This window comes from Thalassophryne amazonica, chromosome 8 (assembly GCF_902500255.1).
Source record: "Thalassophryne amazonica chromosome 8, fThaAma1.1, whole genome shotgun sequence".
Lineage (NCBI taxonomy): Eukaryota > Metazoa > Chordata > Actinopteri > Batrachoidiformes > Batrachoididae > Thalassophryne > Thalassophryne amazonica.
The window spans coordinates 70,016,990-70,038,252 of record NC_047110.1 but is presented as its reverse complement, the minus strand read 5'-3'; the positions used below and the strand labels follow the sequence as shown (position 1 = coordinate 70,038,252).

At 42.5% G+C, this 21,263-nt stretch overlaps 1 protein-coding gene across 1 annotated transcript; it reads left to right on the top strand.

Moving 5' to 3' along the window:
• Nucleotides 1–2,021: 2,021 nt before the first annotated feature.
• miox (myo-inositol oxygenase) lies at nt 2,022–20,879 on the top strand. Its single transcript, XM_034175621.1, has 10 exons — nt 2,022–2,219; nt 4,846–4,926; nt 7,817–7,897; nt 12,091–12,253; nt 18,248–18,315; nt 18,442–18,551; nt 18,806–18,873; nt 20,376–20,425; nt 20,549–20,661; nt 20,734–20,879. Exons 1-10 carry the CDS (start codon nt 2,202–2,204, stop codon nt 20,840–20,842), a joined length of 861 nt encoding a protein of 286 aa, XP_034031512.1. The 5' UTR covers nt 2,022–2,201; the 3' UTR covers nt 20,843–20,879.
• The last annotated feature ends 384 nt before the right edge of the window (nt 20,880–21,263 follow it).

Sequence of the window (21,263 nt, the reverse complement as noted above, 5' to 3'; positions counted from 1 at the left end):
CTTTTGAGTCCCAGAGGAGGGACTGTAGAAGAATTTTTAGGTCCTTATTTGAACTGTGATGAACTATCAAGTGTCCTGATCTGAACTGTATGTCCTCTGGCTGAACTAGCAGGTGTTCAACCCCAAAAAAAGGGCTCTATCAGTCATTTGATCTGTCAGGTACTTTCCAAGTTGGCTGATATCCCAGCAGTAATGAGCCCGCAGGCCACGTGCAGGGGGCCTCAGGCCAGCTGCACCTGTGGCCGTGAGCCCGCAGGCCACGTGCAGGGGGTCTCAGGCCAGCTGCACCTGTGGCCGAAGGTCTTTTAAAAAAATCAGTTGTAAATCCTTCACGTTTTAATGGGAGCGTTTGTCACATTGAAATAATGGCCTAACACCTGCTTAGGGTTCACTAGAGGACGCTTCCAATAGAAAACCATGTCTTGGGAATGAAATAAATAAAAAAGTCGAAGGAGGAGCGATGCCCGCGGGTCTCCAATAAATAGATGAGCGCGGTTGTCATATTCAGTCTCTCTAGAGGACTCAGTTTGTATAAGCTCTGCGTCAAAGGCTTAAATAAACTTAAAAACTCTGTGCATTTTATCTTGCTTAAGGCTGAATTATTCCAAAGTGTTGTGTCCTTTTCTAGCAAATCACTTGCAATTAGTTTGTGTTATCTAAAAGAAGACATCCTGAGACGACCAAAAAGAGGACCACGACACTAACCTGCAGGCCACCATCTTTCTACCACTAGCAGTATTATTAGTAGCTGTTTGTCATCGTTGGGAGGTTGTTGTTGCTGCTGTTGTTTGTTGACAGGTTGTGACTGGTGGAAGGCGTGATTGTTGGTTGCTTTTTTGTTGTTGGTCACTTGTTTGCCTTGTTTGTGTTGTGGTTGATTGGTTATTCTTATTGGCTGAGGGTTGTCAGTGATGGCTGATTGCTGTTTACTGATTTGTTGTCAATATTCTTGTCAGTGTTGTCATTTCTATTATATCTTAGCTGGTAGTTGTTGTCTGTTGGTTTTCATTTGTTGTTGTTGGAGATGGTGGTAGGTTGCTGGTGATGTTATAAAATATATGTAATATAATTATATATTGTAATAACGGATAGTCTTGTTCTTGTTGTCAACAGTGTTGGTGGTAGTTATTGTTGGATGGTTTGTTTATTGCTGGCCTTTTTGTTGTTAGTTGTGGTGTGGTAACTTGTTGGCATTGTAACTGCAATTATTCTTGTTGCTGTCATTCCCACACAGACACAGGGAGAACATACAAATTCCACACAGAAAGGATCACTTCCAATTATGTGCCTGGGACCTACTCACTGTGACACAACAGTGCTAATCACTACGCCACTATGCTGGTCTGTTGTTTTGTCATTATTGTTGTTGTTCTTCTTCTTCTTCAGTAATTTTTCTTCAGCAAGGTCTTTTGGTACCAGATTGGAAAATGAGACAAATACTATGGCTTTACAGTGGTATGTAAAAGGTTGGGCACCCCTGATGATTTCCATGATTTTCCTTTATAAATCACTGGTTGTTTGGATCAGCAATTTCAGTTAAATACTCGTATATCACATAGCAGATAAACACAGTGATATTTGAGAAGTGAAATGAAGTTTATAGGATTTACAGAAAGTGTGCAATAATTCTTTAAACAAAATTAGGCAGGTGCATGAATTTGGGTGCCCCAACAGAAAAAATACATCAATATTTAGTAGATCCTCCTTTTGCAGAAATAACAGCATAATAACAGCGTAATTTAGTTGGCTGAGTCCGTTTATCCGTTTATTTCCTTTTGTGAATATTTGTATAATTGTTGTGGTATTCCACTGTCTTGGTACCTCGCTATTTGCCAGAGAGCAGCTTGCATGTAAAACTGATATGATCACTTGCTCACAAACATCAAGGAGTCCTTCGTGAAGACAAGATCATCCAGTGCTGGAGCTTCAAATAAACGCTGGAACATAAGAACTACTCAGTCATTCTAAATCAATCAACCCTGGTAAACTGTTGACTACTGGAAAGTGTGTCTTGGCACACACATGCATACACAGTATGTACACACGGCCAAGGTTTAACAGAGAGTACCACGTTAGGTTTGGTTAAAATGTGACAGGACACCGGTGTCCATCATATTTCTGGCTCCAGCAGGTCTGCAGCACTGAAGCAGAAGATCTCCACAGGAACAGACGACCAGCACAGACCAGGTCGTTATTCAGCAATGAGGGACGTGAGCCTCGTATGTTCGGCTTCAACACTCACTCAGACAACGCTTCCAATTTTTTTTTTCCACCTTCACTTTATTCACAAGTTCTTATTTAATGCTGTATATAGTTTTGAATGTGAAAATTGTCTGTTGTCACTGGGGTAAAGCAAGATCGTGGGTTTAAGATCTGGGCTGGAGTGGAATTCAGGAATGAATATCTCACAGTTAATTGAAGGATTCCTCAAAGGTTGTTTATTTAACTATTTTCAAGTACAGAGCTTTGTTTTCTGCCCTGTCTGCCTGGAATGATGTGCAGACGGACTTGAATTTGACACATCTTGTACCTCTGGGGAAATTTAAGGCAGTTATAAAAGACAGAGAAATAAAATCTATGGGATCTTGTGGTTGCACTGTGAAATCATGAAATTCCACTCTTGTTTTTCAGTAATGTGTGAAATGGTGAATGTATTTTATTTGTGTTTTGTGTGTTTGTTGTAATGTGTTCTGTGCTGTCCTGTTGGCCAGAGGTTTTAAATCTCTGAGTTTTTACCTGGTTAAATAAAGGACATTGATTGATTGATATTTACTCTAGGATTCGTTTATACCGACCCCTTCCCTGAAGAACTGGTAACAGTTGACCCCTATGTTAAAGCAAATAAATCTCCAAAATATACAGTAAATTACAAGTTATTATTAAAGTTATTAGTAGACTCTTTAAACCAGGGGTAGGCAACCTGTTCCAGAAAGAGCCATGAGGGTGCAGGTTTTCTTTGCAGCCACTGACTCCACCAGGTGATTTTACTGATTAATATCACTTTGAGCAGATGGAATCAGTTAATCAGTGAAATCACCTGGTGGAGTCAGTGGCTGCAAAGAAACCTGCACCCTCATGGCTCTTTCTGGAACAGGTTGCCTACCCCTGCTTTAAAACCATAAAACAATGGCTAGAAGATATATTTCAAAACAAATATCACAAAACTGGATTGAGATAGAAAAAACATGCTAAGCACAAATGTTTTCTATTAATAGTAGATTTAAATTGATCCAATGTAACTGGCCTCTGAAAGCATACATAACTCCTGAAAAACTTAATACATTTAACTGGAATAGTCCAGACACTCATATAAAATGCAGAGCAGAGAAAATAACTATGTTTCATTGTATTTGGATGTGTAATAATATTCATTATAACATTATTCTGGAAATGCATAAGACATAATATACTATCATCCATAAATAGTGCAGCAGATAAGTGAATATTTACTGAGGGATCTTTCAAATGGTGATGCAAGCACCAAATTTGGCACACATACTCCTTAGACATTACTCTTTTAAAAATGCCGGGTACCCACGTGAACTTTCAATAGGCGGCCAAGAAGGGGTCAACTGAAGTATTACACAGAGGTCAAAATTTAAAAATGCTCCAATCATATTGAAAGGTATTCCATATTATTTGTCTGATCATAAAGATTCCAAAAAGGTATAGTTTGGACTACCTGTGAATGAATGTTCCGGAGTTATGGGGTAAAAACAGCAAGAACAGTGACAAATGTCAATTTCAATTTGTACAGGGGTCAAAAGTTAAAGTTGCTCCAATTTTGGTAAAAAGTGATGCAAATTATTAGTTGGGTGAATACGGTTTTAAAAAGGAATAGTTTCCATCATGTATCATGCTTAGTTATCATGTTACAGGGTAGCATATGTCACGTCATAGAATCCAATGGATGCTGATACTGTTTAACCTTTACTTTGCAAACCAAGCATGCAACACAGTCCTAACTATTCCATTTATTAATCCTATTAGCTCAACCAGTAATTTGCACCACTTTTTACCAAAACTGGAGCAACTTTAACTTTTAACCCCTGTACAAACTGAAATTGACCTTTCTCAGTGTTCTTGCTGTTTTTACCCCATAACTCCAGACCATTAATTCACTGATAGTCCAAACTATACCTTTTTGGAATCTTTATGATCAGACAAATAATATGGAATACCTTTCAATATGATTGGAGCATTTTAAAATTTTGACCCCTGTGTAATACTTCAATTGACCCCTTCTTGGCCGCCTATTGAAAGTTCACATGGGTACCCGGCATTTTTAAAAGAGTAATGTCTAAGGAGTATGTGTGCCAAATTTGGTGCTTGCATCACCATTTGAAGCATTTTTTTCAGTTATCCGCTGCACTAAAAGGGCCGGAGATCTATATCCTTGACCTTATTCCAGAAACATTGTTGCTTACAACAAGTGAAAGTAAATAGGTTAACCTGTGTTTATTACATGTCAAAAGTCTTCTTGCTGAATATTGGAAGTGTTTGTTCTCCATCTTTGTCAATATTTTTCACACAATGTAGAATTCGTTCTTTCCATTTTTGGGGTCAAGAGCTGATAACATTCCTTAAATGTCCTTAAATGTTACATTTATTAAGTAAGACTGTAAGTCCCCTCATTTTTTTTTTTTTTTGTCCCCCTGTTTGTGTTTGTGTGTGTTACCATATGCTCTTATCTACACAGCTGGCTCAGAATTCATGGGTGGGCAGTTGGAAGAAGATTTTTTTTTTACATGTTTATACATTTTTATATATTTTGAAATTATTGCAATCTTGTTCAAAATTAATAAACATAAGGACAGAAAAAAATGTCTGTTATTTCAGTTGCAGAGTTCAGATTCATCACTGGTGTATCAGCCAGACTTGGAGCAGAATGAAGCCAAACACAAGGACGAGTACAGAAACTTTGAGGTATGACTTCAACTCTGCTAAACCATTTTTATTTAGCTCTGCATTCATGTGGGAAATCAAAAGGAGCTGAAATGTGTCGGAGCCATCCAGGTGTTTAACAACTCTTACAGTGTGCAAATATGGCGTTAAAGTTAGAATATTATTTTAAAGGAAGTGTTTTTGTAAAATGTTTGATCCTCACAGCTGAGCATCCATTTTTTTTACCTGTAGTTTGAGAATTTAAAAAAAAAAAAAAATACATTCATCTCAGATTTTTATACAAAATGATTCACAGAACATATGACATTCTCAGTAAAATCAATTTGATTCTATGCCCTTCCTCACACAACTCCAGATGTACAAACAGAACTGGAGACCTTCTGCACAAAAAACCTGTTGGATTTACATAAGAACATTGGTTGTACAAGATCAGAATATGTCCAAATAACAGGGTGGACCAATAAAATGTTATCACTTTTGTAATCCAAAGAAGAGGAGTGTGGATTGAACATATCATCAATTATTGAACTGTGCGGAAAACAAGAGACAAAGTGGGAAACCTTTAGTATCAAATGTTAATTTGATGCTTCTGTTACAAGTCTGTAAATAAAATTTTTGAATAAGTTCTCATTTCAAAAACTTGTGTACACTCAAAAAGTGGTAACATTTTATTGATCCACCCTGTAATTTTCTTAAGGTCCTGTCACACCTTGATGATTTAGCCAGGATATGCCAAACTGTATTAAAAATGCTGGCATAAGTCCAATAAGTTAAGGGTAAGCTTTTTATAAGTTAAGAGCAAGTTGAAGCACATTGAAACACGCTGAAGCTCGCTGATGTACGTCCTAATAAGCTGCGCTCCTCAAAAAATTTTGGGCATGCTGACAATTTTCAACGCATGCCAGCGTGTGACTCATATGTCTCGCACATAAGTTGTAGGTAAGTTATGTGATTGCTGGCAGACGTTTCTTTTAATTTACTCTTAAGCAGTAGTGGGCACACTTCCGACGGATTATCTTTTTAGATAACTTTAAAAACCATTATCGGAATAATTATCTGTAGTAAACCAAGCTGAACAGAGCAAACATTTTTAAAATTTAAAATCAGTTGAGACCTACCTGTTAAAAGTTTCTAAGAGATGTATAGTTCTACCCTCTGCAAACAGAAGAGAGCTGCTTTCAAAAGAAACCACTCTATCTTCTGTAGACAAAAAAGAACTGGTCACAAAAAAAATATATATTTTCTTTAACACCATACTGATACACTGGCAATATCACCCAAGTCATCCAAATGCAAATGCACAGTGCGAGCGGTTGGACGCTTGTAGCTCTTCAGCAGCAGGATACAGAATAATATCAAACAGGTTTGATTGTCTTTCGACCATATGATCGGCGATCAGGAGGTGGTCATGAGATGTTGAACGCAGCTTGTTACTCCATGTACACTACACGATGCAGGACGCGTGATTAACCTGAAACTCGGTCCAAAAAAAATTCTCGCACGAATGAAAAATCATCTGAAAAAGGGCCAAAACTCGCACAGTGTAAAGCCAACATTTATGTGTCAAGACAATATTGAGTGCACGTTTTACAACACCATAAAATGGCACTAATAAAACGTGCGCACATTCTCTCCACAAGCAAAACATTTTGCGATGACACTTCCAGGGCTCCGTAAAAATGCCTGTTTTTACAAATAAAAAAATGGAATATTTTACAAAAGCACATTTATCTGTGAACACCAACACACGACACACGTCACATTAACGTGTTGGTTTACATAATGAATGACTGAACCAATCACTGTTTAGCAGAGGCACTTTTACCCAGAATCCTTTGCGATCTGTCTGTTTGTTACAAAACCTCAGAATTAGTGCATTATTCAACATTAAAAGGTATATGTTAGATTTTAGCTATGTACAAATGACAGAATTGACATTAATGGAGTTATTCTATCAGTATTCACACAAAACCAAAAGTCAGCATGACTTAATTTTTCAACACCTCCGCCTGACCGGAGCATCGTGATTGGTAGAGAGCTGGCTTTGTGACTGTTCTCAGGGTGCTGCTGTGCTGTAGTTGTGTAGCTTCCAGCAGGGGGCAGCATGTTCAAACATAGAAGTACTAGCTCATTGTTTGGGTCTTTTATCGCTTTTGATGCTTCCAAAAGCGATCGTGGTGTTAAAACTCAAGTTCAGCTTGTTAGTATTTGCAAATATACCAGAGACAATCTGGAATTTATCAGTTATCTGTAACTTCTGATACATTTTTGGGTGGTTTATTGGTTTATCTTTATCAAAGATAACTTTTTAGTTATCTGATTATCTGTTATCGAAGTTAATTTTTTGGTTATCTGTGCCCACCACTGCTCTTAAGTCTAAATATGCCCATTAATGCTGGCCACTGATTGGCTGAAAGCTGCGTCCTCATGCAGACAGACTGTTTCATTGGCAAAGGCTATGCACACCACTGATGTGTAAATTAGGATTTAGTACACTCCTATTACTCTGTTTCTGACCTGCACCGACCATGCAGTACCGACCCAAATCACTCGGTGGAAACGGGTCGGCATACGCTGGTTAATCGTCTAGGTGTGACAGCTGCATTAATTTATTAGACGTATGCCAGAGTGTGACAGTGTTCTTAATACGGCCAGCATACGCAGGCTAAATCATCAAGGTGTGACAAGTTCTTTATGTTTCTAATTAAGAAACATGAAAAATTAATTTGAACACTTTTTTCATATGTATATTACATTAGTGGGGTAAGTTGTGTGTTGTATTTCAAGTTTCTGTACAATCCTGTTCTTGCTAATGCAGTCACAAGTACAGCAGAATGAAACATGCAAACGTCATATGTGTAATAAACTATACTGAAATTTCATGAAGCTGCTTTGTTTGTTTGTGTTTCAGAGTGGGAGTCTCATTGACCGTGTGTTCAATACATACAAACTGATGCACACAAACCAGACCATGGAATTTGTGAAACAAAAGGTGAATCAATCTGCAAATTCTAATGACCGTGTTGGACAATCAACACATAATGGACATTGTGGATATAATTCACCATACCAAGTGTGTCATCTGAGGTTAGAGTGAGTTCCTTGTTTTGCATGTGATAACATGCTGAGATGAGCGAAGCACATACTGTATCAAAGTGTCTCGGCCCCTTTGATGTTTTCCCATCAGGACCCCTGGTAATGGGCGATGTTTGCTCCTGTATAGCACCAGCACCCTTGCTTGGGTAATGGGCGATTATTGTTCCTGTTATGCATGTGACAAAAGGCTGACGTGTGAAGCGCACACAAAGTGTCTCTGCCCCATTCAGGTTTTCCCATCAGGACCCCTGTATGGTCAGTGGGCAGGGTTGGGCTGTTCTATAAAGTCTGTGTGTTGAGTGAACCCAAAGATAAATAAATGACATGCCGTTGCATTGTCAAAATGGGAAATTGTTGCTCCTTCTTTCATCCATTGCAATTTCCACACCGGTGACCCTGACGTCTATCTTTCGTTTTTGAAGACCATTCCGACACGATCATGACTGCGAACACTGTGTCTTTGAAACTCCCCAAGTCTTGGGAGTCATCAGCTTCCGCTTGGTTCGCGCAAATAGAGGCGCAGTTTGCACTGTGGAAGATTACCGTGGATGACACAAAGTACTATTATGTTGTGTCGGCCCACAGCGACAAGGCTGGTTAGTTTCCTGCAAAATCCCCCTGCAGTGAATAAATACACAGTTCTCAAGGCTCACCTTTTAAAGACATTTGAACTTTCTGATGCTGAGAGGGCCAGCAGGCTTTTTTCTCTCCACGGCTTGAGAGACAGCAAATCCTCTGAGCTTATGGACAGAATGTTATAGATCCTGGGTGAACAAAGGCCTGATTTCCTCTTCATCCACCTGTTCTTGCAGCAACTCCTGGACAGTTTTTTTTTTTTTTTTGGCTGGTCAACACAACGGCATTCTGCGGCACTCAACCTTTCCCACACTGCCACGACTGCCCCAGGCAGCACCTTTCACACACTTGCACCGCTTCCAAGTGATGCAACACTCATGACAACGGCACCTATTTCACCTCTGCAGCATTCTGAGCCCAGCCTCTGTTTCTACCATGCTAATTTGGATCCAGAGCCAAGCATTGCCGCTCACCTTGAACTTTCAGCAGAAAAGGACACATCGGGGCTGGTGCTCAGTAGTGGCCATGAGCTTCGGTCGCACTGACAGGCTACTGTTCATCCAAGACATCGTCTCCAGGCATTATTTCCTGTGTGACACCGGCACGTAGACGAGCAATCTGCCCACTTCCAGACTGGACATCCTAACAGATGGATTCCCCCCACCAAAGCCGCCGCAGTTAATGTGCCACCTGTACAAGGCCCTGAAGGGGAAAGCGCCCAAACACCTGATGGATTTGTCCACTGAGAGAGACACAGCATTCTTGGATGTCAAAACTGCCTCAACTGCCACAACGATGCTGGCTCATCTATTGCCACAGCCCCCCCCCCCCCCCCCCCCGCCTTCACCACAGAAGCATAAAGCTTGTATGTCTGTGGTCAACTGTGGTGTCTGTGGCAAGACGAACTTCATCACAGACTGCCTCTCTCGAGCTTTTGCATTCACTCTCCACCTTGGGCTGGACTACACCCTCATGGCGGCTGATCAGGCCACCGACCTAGAAGTGCAGACAATCAGGTCTGCAGCCACTGGACTGCAGCTGATAGATGTCGCTTTTGGTGAGGGTGGTACCAGGCTGCTCTGCAATGTCTCCACAGGACAGCCACAACCCGTCATCCCTGCGGCATAGAGGAGAAGTTTTTTGAGGCTGTGCATGGTCTTTCCCACCTAGGAAGAAAACATCACAAAAGTTGGTGGCAGCCAACTTTTGTCTGGCACAAGGTCAAGAAGGACATTAGAGACTGGGCGGACTCTAAGATCCACCGCTACTCCAAAGCTCCCCTAGCTCACTTCCCTGTATCTGAGCAGAGATGTGATCACGTTAATGTAGATCTCGCGGGCCCCCTACCATACTGCCTGGTTTCACACACCTCCTTACAATGGTGGATAGGACCACCCAGTCACTGTGAGACATAAGTCCTATCCATTGTAAGACCATCCGGGAGACTGTCTCATTGGCAGCTGCAACAACAGCTGAGATGGCCTGGGCATTCATTGGCACCAGGGTCACCTGATTTGGCACTCCATCTGACCTCTTTTCTGACATGGGCTCACAGTTTACGTCCAAGCTCTGAAATATAATTGCAAACAGTCACTGCGTGAAGCTCCACCAGACCACAACATATCATTCCCAGGCTAATGGACTGCATGAGCACATTCATTGCTCTATGAAGGCCTCCCTGCAGGCCATCTTAACAGATGGTGGTTGGGTGGACAGACTCCCGTGGGTTATGCTGGGCCTACAAACTGCCCCTATAGAAGACCTCCAATCCTCATTGGCAGAGTCGGTTTATAGCCAACCACTGCGAGTCCCAGGAGATTTAATTCCTGACACCACCACCCCCTGGTCAACGGCACACCAATGGAGTGAGCTTCAGGACAAGGTTAGGCTTTTCACGCCTGTGCTTACTTCACAACACGGGCTTCCGTCATCCTACACTCCCTCGCACCTGCAGTCATCGGAATATGTCTTTATTTGCCATGATGCTCAAAGGGGACCGCTGTAGCCTCCCTATGATGGCCCGTTTTGCATATTGAAGATGGGGGACATAAACTTTGTGGTCAACATAGGCGGTCAAGTCAAGCGCATTTCAGTGGACCGTCTCAAGTTAGCCCACCTAGATCTGGACAGACCCATGGAGCTTGTCCGTCTTCCTCCATAGAAAGTGTCCTACTCAGCCTGGGCCACCACGGGGGACGCCTGCGGTTCCCTTACGCCACAGTGCCTCCAATTCTCTGGTAAGGAGGAGTTGTCATGGCCAGATTATTTGCCCGCCCCCTCGATGGCATTTATTCTTTACCATTATGGTGAATTCTGGGGGGGTCGTATGTGGCGGACATTCAACATATAATGGACATAATTCACCATGCCAATTGTCGTCACCTGTGTTTAAAGTATGTTCCTTGTTTTGCATGTGAAAGCATGCCAAGATGTGCGAAGTGCATAACAAAGTGTCTCAGCCCCTTTCATGTTTTCCCATCAGGACCCCTGTGTGCTTAATGGGCGGGGTTAAGTTGTTCTATAAAATCTGTGTGTTGTGCGACCCAAAAGAGAAATAAATGACATGCCGTTGCATTGTCAAAATGAGAAATTGTTGCTCCTTCTTTCATCTGGCACAATTTCCACACCACTAAGATTCACATAGATTCAAGAAGAATTTAACTGTAGGACTGTTATTTAGGCATCTATAATTAAACTATGCAGTGTTTTGTTTCTAAATTTATTTTCAGATTTCATGTTCCACACTTTGCCGTGTGTGTTTTTATTTATTTATTTGTGTTGCTCCTGTTATTGTACTGAATTGTTTTTTTAAATGTGGTACACAAATACATTTATTATTAATTATTATTGTTATTATTATTATTGTCCAACCACACAACGGAACAATCTTGGGTCCTGGATGGCAACCACCCAGATAGACAACCAGTCCATCCCCACCTCTCAAAAGTATCAACCTATACGTTGCAGCCAAGTGAAAACTGAGCATCACCCTGACCTTCTTCAGTCAGAGGAGCATATGTGCTGGACCCTGCACGTAGAAATGCATTCATTACCTGTCAAAATCTCATAGCCAACACTCCTTTACAAAGCAAGTGATGATCCTAATTGTAAAGAACAGTAAATAATGACTATGATGTCCAGCAAAGTCTGAGGGATCCCACAATTTCTCAAAAAGTCCCAGGCAGCTGCCCAGTCAACTGAATAAAATACTTTGCAAAAAGCAGCATACGCTGCAAAGCAGCCCTGCCAGTATTCACGCTTGCATTCAATAAGTACTCCCAGATCAAGGATGTAGTTAGTAGTTGACCTCTTCGGTGTGAATCCAGAATGGTCTGGTCACTCAACAGCAGCAAGTAAGGGTACTGAATCCAATCAAACCAAATTTGCACAGATAATAAACATGGTTAAACTAACATCAAAAAGCTTTTTAAGAACTGATAAGACACATTCTCACGTGACAGATTCATCAGAAGGTTGTTCCTAGTGATCAGTGTGACTGTGGTCCCTTTGCAGCACTCTGATTGGCTCAACTGTAACCACACAGAGATGGGGATGATGGAGGCCATCATGTCTTTAGATCAGCTGGTGGATGAGTCTGATCCTGATGTGGACTTCCCAAACTCCTTCCATGCCTTTCAGACCGCTGAGGGGATCCGCAAAGAGCATCCAAACAAAGGTGAGAGAAAGACGAGCAGATTCAGACACAAACACATACAGTCGTGTTCAAAAGAATACGTAGCAGTGTGTTTAAAAAAAGTGTGAAAAGGTCACAATCCTTATAACAACTTTTATTTCCAGACATGTAAAAAGATTGGGAACACTGTACATTCTATACCAAATCAAAACATGAAGAAAAATCTATCAAATTTATTACTTTACAGAAAGTGAAGGAAACGGAATATTAGGTTGTTTAAAAAACAGCAGTGTCTGCATTTTTCTTTACAAACTCAAACATTTACTGTATAAACTGTATAAAGATTGATCTTTCCTGTGAATCGCTGAACTAATATTTAGTTGTATAACCACTGTTTCTGAGAACTGCTTCACATCTGTGTTGCATGGAGTCGACCAACTCCTGGCACCTGTGAACAGATATTCCAGCCCTTGACAATTGGGCTGCATTCCACAATTCCTCTGTATTTCTTTGTTTTACTTCAAACAACATTTTTGATGTCTCCCCACAAGTTGGCTATTGGCAGTGCTTAATTTGTAAAGTGGGAGGTCCCGGAGCGCAGAGGATGGATGGCTCCGGTGCAGAAAAAAAAAGAAGGGGGGGGGCGCTTGCGAACAACGCTGTGCGCCACACCGAAAATAAACTGGGCATGTATTGTAGGCCTAATAACACTAGTCACACCAAATCCGGATAGAGTACAAATTCCTGTTTAATGATGTACAGTGGTCCCTCATTATCACGGGAGTTATGTTCTCCGCGTTCACACCGGGCGCGACACGAGCAACTGCAGCCACAAGTTGCCATGTAATCCCTATGTAAGGACGCGTTTTGGCGCCAAACCGTGCAGCGCGATGCGAGGTGAAGCGATTTTGAGCATTTTGCGGTTTGTGCGCGATATTGCGTCGTGTCACGTCGTGTTGCCCTCCTCCCCAAGTTTGAAAAATCTGAACCTTTTTCGTCTCGTCGCACCGCGATGACCAATCAGGGACTGAATATGTAGTGACGTGGAGATGTCTGGAGTTTGACTGAAGATGTGAACATGTCCTGTATCTGGTAGCAGCCTGTGAGCAGGACTTTGTCTCTTTGTCCTTTATTTCACAATCATGACAGTTTTTGGAAGCGAGCAGCAGCACCACAGCAGCGCGAGCGGAGTTTCTTTTTCTTTTCTTTTTTAACGTGCGCGAACGAGGGAATCATCCATGAGATTATTTACTTATTAACTACTCAGATGTATAACAAAGCAAATGATGACTGGTTTCTAAGACAATTATGACAGAGTTTTTTGGGGAAAGAGCGAGGAGCAGCCTCACAGCAGCAGCAGAGTTTCTTTCTTTCTCTTTTTTTTTTACGTGCGCACGGAGCGAGCGAATCGTCTGTGTGGAGAATATTTTATAATTATACTACACAGATGTATATAAAACAAATGGTGACTGGTTTCTAACACAATTATGACAGAGTTTTTGGGGGAAGAGCGAGCTGCAGCAAGCAGCGGAGTTTCTTTTTTTTTATTGTTACATGTGAGCGCGTGAACGGGACAGTTGGTCCTCAAACTGGGTCCCGCAGAGGCGGAAGGACCGCTGAAAGCGGCCATCATCCAGACGCAGCTCCTGCAGCAAATAATGGTACTCTGTATTGGGAGCTTTTCACAACAACTCGCTCCGTGTGAAAGGTCCGTCATGATGACTTGACGCCGAGCGGAATGGAAGCTCCTCCTATTTGATGATGCACCGGGGTGAATTTCGCAGCGAAAGTCCACCCAAGCAGAGCGACACACCGGGTGAAGGAGGCGCGTCCATCGCCACGCGACACCCGCGAATTGTAGCATCTGATCGCGCCCGGTGTGAACGCGGCGTAACCCGCGATAAACGAAATCCGCGAAGTAGCGCTATTTTTTTACACTTATTATAAATGTTTTAAGGCTGTAAAACCCCTCACTACACACTTTTCTCAAACAGGCATTAACATTTTCTCACTTTTCTCTGTTGTGTAAACACTCTCTTTTTTCTTCTGTGCTAGAAGATTATAAACAGACACACGCAGAACACAATGCGCGGCTCTCCCTTCAATCACTGCCTCTGGGGGTACGGATGCGGGACCCGCAAAGAATCCAAGTCCTCCCTCGGTGGCCACGGAGTTCTGCGGCTACGGTCAACATCCGGATCAAAACAGCGAGCGTAGCCTCTGGACCTGTTGCCAGATTTGGCGCAATTCCGCACAGCAGACAGGAGGGCGGTGGTGTGATTGGCAGTGAGAGCAATTGCAGTGATTTTTTTTTAAATATTTTGTCAGTCAAGAGAGGTGGCGGATCACGGATCCAGTATAAATAGCTGGCAGAGCAAACATCAGAGGTTCCGGAGCGCGCTCTGGCTTGCTCCCCCTTAAATTAAGCCCTGGGCTGGCCACTCCATAACGTTAATCTTGTTGGTCTGGGAACAAGATGTTGCTCACTTGCTGGTGTATTTGGGGTTGTTGTCTTACTGAAACACACATTTCAAAGGTATTTCCTCTCTGGCATAAGGCAACATGACCTCTTCAAGTATTTTCAAACTGATCCATGATCCCTGGTATACGTTAAGTAGGCCCGAACACCATAGTATGGGAAACATCCCCATATCATGATGCTTGCTTCATCAGGCTTCACAGTTTACCGTGGCTTGAATCAAGTTTTTGGGGGTCACCTGACAAACTGTCTATGACCCCCCCAGACCAAAAAAGAAGAATCTTGCTTTTATCAGTCCACAAATGTTGTACCATTTCTCTTTAGGCCAGTCAAAGTGTTCTTTGGCAAATTGTAACCTCTAAAGGACATGTTTTTTCAACAGTGGGACTTTGTGGGGACTTGTTAGCGATAGGTTGGATTCAGATAGGTATCTTCTATTTGTTACAGTACTCACAGGTAACTTCAGTCCGAGTTCATCATTGACTGAGTCTTTGCCATTTTGGTTATTCTTCAATGGTGGTTTTCCATTTTCGTCCATGTCTTTCTGGCTTCGTTTCCACTTTAAAGAATATGAGATCATTTTAGCTGAGCAGCCTGATCATTTTCTGCACATCTTTATGTTTTCTCCCTGGCAATCCACTTTTTAATCGAAGTTCGCTGTTCTTCTTCTAAACAATGCCTAGAACAACCCATTTATGCACTACAATCAGCATGTACAACATTTGTTGCCTTCATCCTTAAATAAGGGCCACCTGTAAGGGTTTAATAAGGCTCACAATAAAAAAAAAAAAAAACACAACAAGAGCACTGCGCTCGTAGAGCACAAACCTCCGCCAAAACTAGTTTCTAATTGTAACAATTTTTTACCTTGGAAAAAACTTTCAAGGTCAAAGTCCTGTTGGAACTGGCTTTTCATAAACTAAAACATAAAACAAGCTATAGATCAAAAGGGCATTTCAATGTTAAAATCAAATATCCGCTAAATCCGCAATACGGATCAGATTCAGTTCAAACTTAGTCTATTCATTGAGAGTGCTAGTTTTGCCCTCATTGTCCCAAATGAGAGTGGCCAAGGCACTTTGGTTGAGCTATAATGCAAAATGTACACCAAATGGGCTTTTCAATATTAACTTCAAATATAAACAAAAATCCACAATCTGGATCAGATCCGGATGAAACTTTGTCAGGGGATAGTAAGTGCCAGTATGTACCTCACTTTAAAATATGAGAGTGATTGGGCACGTTTGATTAAGATATAATGTAAAATATACATTAAAAGAGGGTTTCAATGATGTATTTAGATAGCCACATCTGTAATCCTGATCAGATCGGATCAACCTTTGTCACTCGATAAAGGATACCATCCTCCATAATGGTCTGAAATATGAAATTTTTTTAATCTTTTTTGACAGTTAGGAATTTCTGAAAGTTTGTTTAATGTTAAAGGATAGGTATTTTTCCTGAGTTTGACTTATGACCTTGAAAATTGAATCAGTTCTTGCCTATCAGGATATGAATCCTCTGTAAAAAGAAATATGATATATGAAAACCTGTGGGTCACCCTTCGAACACTGTGTTGGACACTGGTGGTCAGGGAAGCTGCCCAACTGAAGGAGTCCTTCTGGAATATATTATTATCAGAGGACTCCGGAGGCAGCTGTAAGGTACCAACTGGCCCGAAGGGCGAGAGCCTCTGCTGTGAGGGAGGCAAAACAAGTGTGGAAGTACAAGTATGGAGTAACTGTGGAGAAGGATTTTCAGTTAACATCAAGGTGCTTCTGGCAGACTGTGAGGCACCTCAGAAGATGAAAACTGGAAACCATCCAAGCTGTCTATAGTAAGGATGGGACTCTGTTGACCTCAACTGAGGAGCTAATCGGGCACTGGAAGGAACACTGAGGAACTCCTGCATCAGAGTGGAGCACGTCGATAGTAGGATGAAGAAGTGAAAGCTGATAATCACTTGATCATCATCAATTTCCCTGGTGGAAGTCACCGAGGTAGTCAAACTACTCCTCAGTGAAAAAGCCCCGGGGGTTGATGAGATCTGTTCAGAAATGCTGAAAGCTCTGGGTGTGGAGGGATTGTTTTGGATGAGACGTCCCTTCAACATTGCGCTGAGGTCTGGAACAGCGCTCAACGAGTGTGCACCAATTACAGGGCATCACACTACTCAGCCTCCCTGGTAAAGTCTACTCCAGGGTGCTGGAAAGGAGGGTTCGGCCATGTCAAACCTCTGACTAAAGAGGAATGCGGGTTCCGTCCTGGTCGTGGAACAACTGACCAGCTCTTCATTCTAACAATTATCCTGGAGGGTGCCTGCGAGTATGTGCATCTAGTCTACATGTATTTTGTGGACTTGGAAGCGGCGTATAATCAGGTACCCTGGGAGATACTGTGGGAGATGCTGCGGGCATATTGAGTGAGGGGGACCCTTCTCAGGGCCATCCAATCTCTGTACTTGCAAAGCGAGAGCTGTGTTTGGGTACTCGGCAGCAAGTTGGGCTCCTTTCTAGTGGGGGTTGGCCTGCGCCAGAGCCGCGCCTTGTCACCAATTCTGTTTGTGATATTCATGGACAGGATATCGAGGTGCAGTCGTTGGTAGTAGGGTCTTCAGTTTGGTTGGCTGAGGGTTTCATCACTGCTTTTTGCAGATGATGTGATCATGTTGGCTTCATTGGCCTGTGACCCCCAGCACTCACTGGATCAGTTCGCAGCCATGTGTGAAGTGGCTGGGATGAGGATCAGCACCTCTAAATCTGAGACCATGGTTCTCAGCAGGAAACCAATGATTGCCTACTCCGGCTAGGGAATGAGGTCTTGCTCCAAGTAAACAAGTTCAAGTACCTCGGGCTTTTGTTCACGAGTGAGGGGACAATGGAGTGTGAGATTGGCTGGAGAATCGGCACAACAGGGACAGTATTGCATTCGCTCTACCGCACTGTTGTGACGAAAAGGGAGCTGAGCCAAAAGGTGAAGCTCTCGATGTTCTGGTCAATGTTTGTTCCTACTCTCACCTATAGTCGTGAGGGTTGGGTCATGATTGAAAGAACTATATCATGAGAAGCGCGGTTGTTCGTGAGGAGCTCAGAGTACAGCCACTGCTCCTTCACATTGAAAGGAGCCAGCTGAGGTGGTCCGGGCATCTGGTAAGGATGCCACCCGAGTACCTCCATAGGGAGGTGTTCCAGGCACGTCCATCTGGGAGGAAAACCTGGAGAAGACCCAGGAGGTGGAGAGCTTATATCTCCACGCTGGCCTGGGAACACCTTGGGATCCCGCAGTCAGAGGTGGTTAATGTGGCCCTAGAAAGGGTAGTTTGGGGTCTCCTGCTGGAGCTGTTACCCCCGTTATCCGATCCCGGTTAAGTGGTTGAAGATACATACATGCGTATGTAGGTAGAATTTGTTCTCAATGCATTTATGTGTATGGAAATAAAAGCTGTTTTAAGGATTTTGAGCTTTACTCACTTTTAAACACACTGCTATTATTTTGAACAAGACTGTACGGGCACATGTAACCTTTCTGTCAAAGACGTGCTCATTGTCCTTCCTCAGACTGGTTCCATTTGGTGGGTCTGATTCACGATGTGGGGAAAGTCATGGCTCTGTGGAAGGAACCACAAGTAGGAAATACACACAAGAAGGAGAAAAATCGTAACATCCTGACCGCCCTAATCTGACGTCCACAGATATAGAAACAGTCTTTGGTGACTGTTTGGTCTCTCTCTCTCTCTGTGTAAACTCTACAGTGGGCTGTGGTGGGCGACACGTTTCCTGTAGGCTGCAAGTTTCAAAAGTCCATCGTGTTCAGAGACGACTCCTTCCAGGATAATCCAGATGAGAAAAATCCTGACTACAAGTAAACTCCCTCCTGCTGTATTACGTAATCCTGGATTAACAGACTGATCTAACAACATTCTGTTACTAAATCTGAAGCCCAAAAGATGAGGGCACATTTGATAAAAGATAAGGTTTTACCAAACGTGTTTGTGCCCCAAGGTGGTTTTTTAAAAAAATCTCTCTTAAAGGGTTTGATGTAGAAAGTTAATTGCAGTTTTATTTGGAGCATATGAATGAGTCACTCATTTCGCCTGTTAACTTTTCTTTTGTTAGTACTGAATGTGGGATCTATAAAGAAAAGTGCGGGCTGGAAAATGTCTTCATGTCCTGGGGCCACGATGGTAATTCATTTTTCCATTCAGCTACACATACATTAAATGATGCTGAAATACAAGCGACACCTCAGTGATGACTGGTTATCGGTGTTTTACTCAAAGCTTTGAGCCCTCAATGCCAACGGCAAGGCTTTGAGCCTCAAGGCCAACACCTGGGTTTTAAAGTCTCAAACCCAAGGCTTTGAACCTTCAAGGACAAACCCAAGGCTTTGAGTGTCAAAACCAAGGGCTTGAACCCTAAAGGTCAACACTTTAACCCCTCACAGCCAACACCAAGGCTTTAAACCTTCAAGGCCAACACCTGGGCCAACCACTTGACCCCTCAAGGGTGATCATGGACGATGTTTAAATGCTCAATGCCAAGGCATAACTCAATTTTGTTAAAGAAAAAAAAAAAATCATATAAAGGTCGAGGTTCACACAAAAGCAAAGAATGTGGACTTTTAGATCCATTAACATAGTATCTGTTATATTGTTAAGTAACGTCAAGAACAGCATTTGTTTCCAGTAATAGACACTCACCAGCCCTTGTATTAGGTACACCTGTTCAATTGCTTAACACAAATAGCTAATCAGCCAATCACATAGCAGAAACTCAACGCATTTAGACATCTAGATGTGAAGTTGCTCAAGCTCAAACAGAGCATCAGAATGGGGAAGAAAGGAGTTGTGACTTTGAATCTGGCATGGCTGTTGGTGCCAGATAGGCTGGTCTGAGTATTTCAGGTGATCTACTGAAATGTTCATACACAACCATCTCTAGGGTTTACAGAGAATGGTCCAAAAGAGAGAACATACCCAGTGAGCAGCAGGCATGTGCATGCCTCATTTATGTCAGCGGTCAAAGGGGAATGGGCAGACTGGTTGAATAGGCAACTGTGTGTGCAATTATGTCACTGTGGACCAACACCTCTGAGGAATGTTTCCAACCCCTTGTGGAACTTATGCCATGAAGAATTAAGGCAGTTCTGAAGGTAAAAGAGGGCCCAACCCGGTATGAGAAAGGTGTACCTTATTAAGTGGCTGTTGAGTGTAACGTAAAGTAAGTCCCTTCGGCTGCTCCCTTGCGTGCACTTGGGGTCGCCACAGCAAATCCAAGGTGGATATGCATGTTCAACTGGTACAGGTTTTACGCCGAATGCCCCTCCTGACGCAACTCCACATTACATGGAGAAATGTGGCGGGGTGGGATTTGAACCCGCATCCTTCTGCACTGAAACCAAGCGCATTAACCACTTGGCCACCACCCCTGCCTCCGTTGAGTGTAATAAAGAAGCAAAACGATTGTGGCTACCTTTAAATTTTAAGTTGAAAATGAGCTAACTTTTATAATAAATCATTAATTGCAACACAGTATCTCATCTTCATGCCATAGTCATGAATGGCTGATCAGACCAATGTACACAGAAGCCCCACGACCCTTAATTGGACTAAGCGGTAGAAGATGAATGAATGAATGAATGAATGAAATGTTACCTGCAGATGACCTCTTGCATTGCTCCTTACAGAGTATCTCTACAGAGTTCTGAACTTCAACAAATGCCCCATCCCAGAGGAGGTAAGATAAAGTAAGGTAAAATATTTTCAGACAAATGTCATGATTAGCACCAATCTGAGTGGCAAAATGGTTTTGTGTCTAGTAACGTGGGATTTAATGGGCTTATTTTCTACCAATTTTCAGGGGCTATATATGATCCGCTTCCACTCGTTCTACCCGTGGCACACTGGCGGAGATTACATGCACCTGTGCAATGACAAAGACCTGAGCATGCTGCCCTGGGTCCAAGAGTTCAAGTGCGAATCTTCTGCTCTCATTGTCATGTTTGTTGCTTTGTCGTGACACTAAACCCTTCACTCCTTTCACAGCAAATTTGACCTCTACACAAAGGTCAGCGATTTGCCCGACGTGGAAAAGCTGAAGCCGTACTACCAGTCTCTGATAGACAAATACTGTCCTGGAATACTCAAGTGGTGAAACACAAATGGAGACACCGGAGTATTTAATAAAAAAATTTTTTTTTTAAAAAATCAACACAACCCCACAATGATTATAAACATGTCATTGAGAAATCTGACTGCTTGACAGTAAAAGTTCAGCCAGTAGACACACTAACATAAGTGATCATGTATACCTGCTGATTACCTGTACCAACCAACAGGGCGTGGGACTTACGCAATTCAACGTGGTTTATGGATTACAGTGAAATTTTCTAAAACAGGCAGCTCCTGGAGTAACGCAAAGTTCACCAACACTGAATCGGCAATTAATCCTGTGAGACAGTACTTCAGTTTCTAATATTCTGGCCTTATGATGTCATAAAGAACTGCTAGGTGATTAAAGTCAGAAATGTGTAGACGCTTTTCTTTGAGTTGGCAAAGGTGCACCTTAGGTGGAC

What these genes read in the sequence shown, in the direction of transcription:
- miox (XM_034175621.1), top strand. An exon ending in TGGAATTTGTGAAACAAAAG is followed by an intron (nt 7,898 to 12,090) that starts GTGAATCAATCT and finishes GTCCCTTTGCAG; the next exon opens with CACTCTGATTGGCTCAACTG. An exon ending in CATGTCCTGGGGCCACGATG is followed by an intron (nt 18,874 to 20,375) that starts GTAATTCATTTT and finishes TGCTCCTTACAG; the next exon opens with AGTATCTCTACAGAGTTCTG.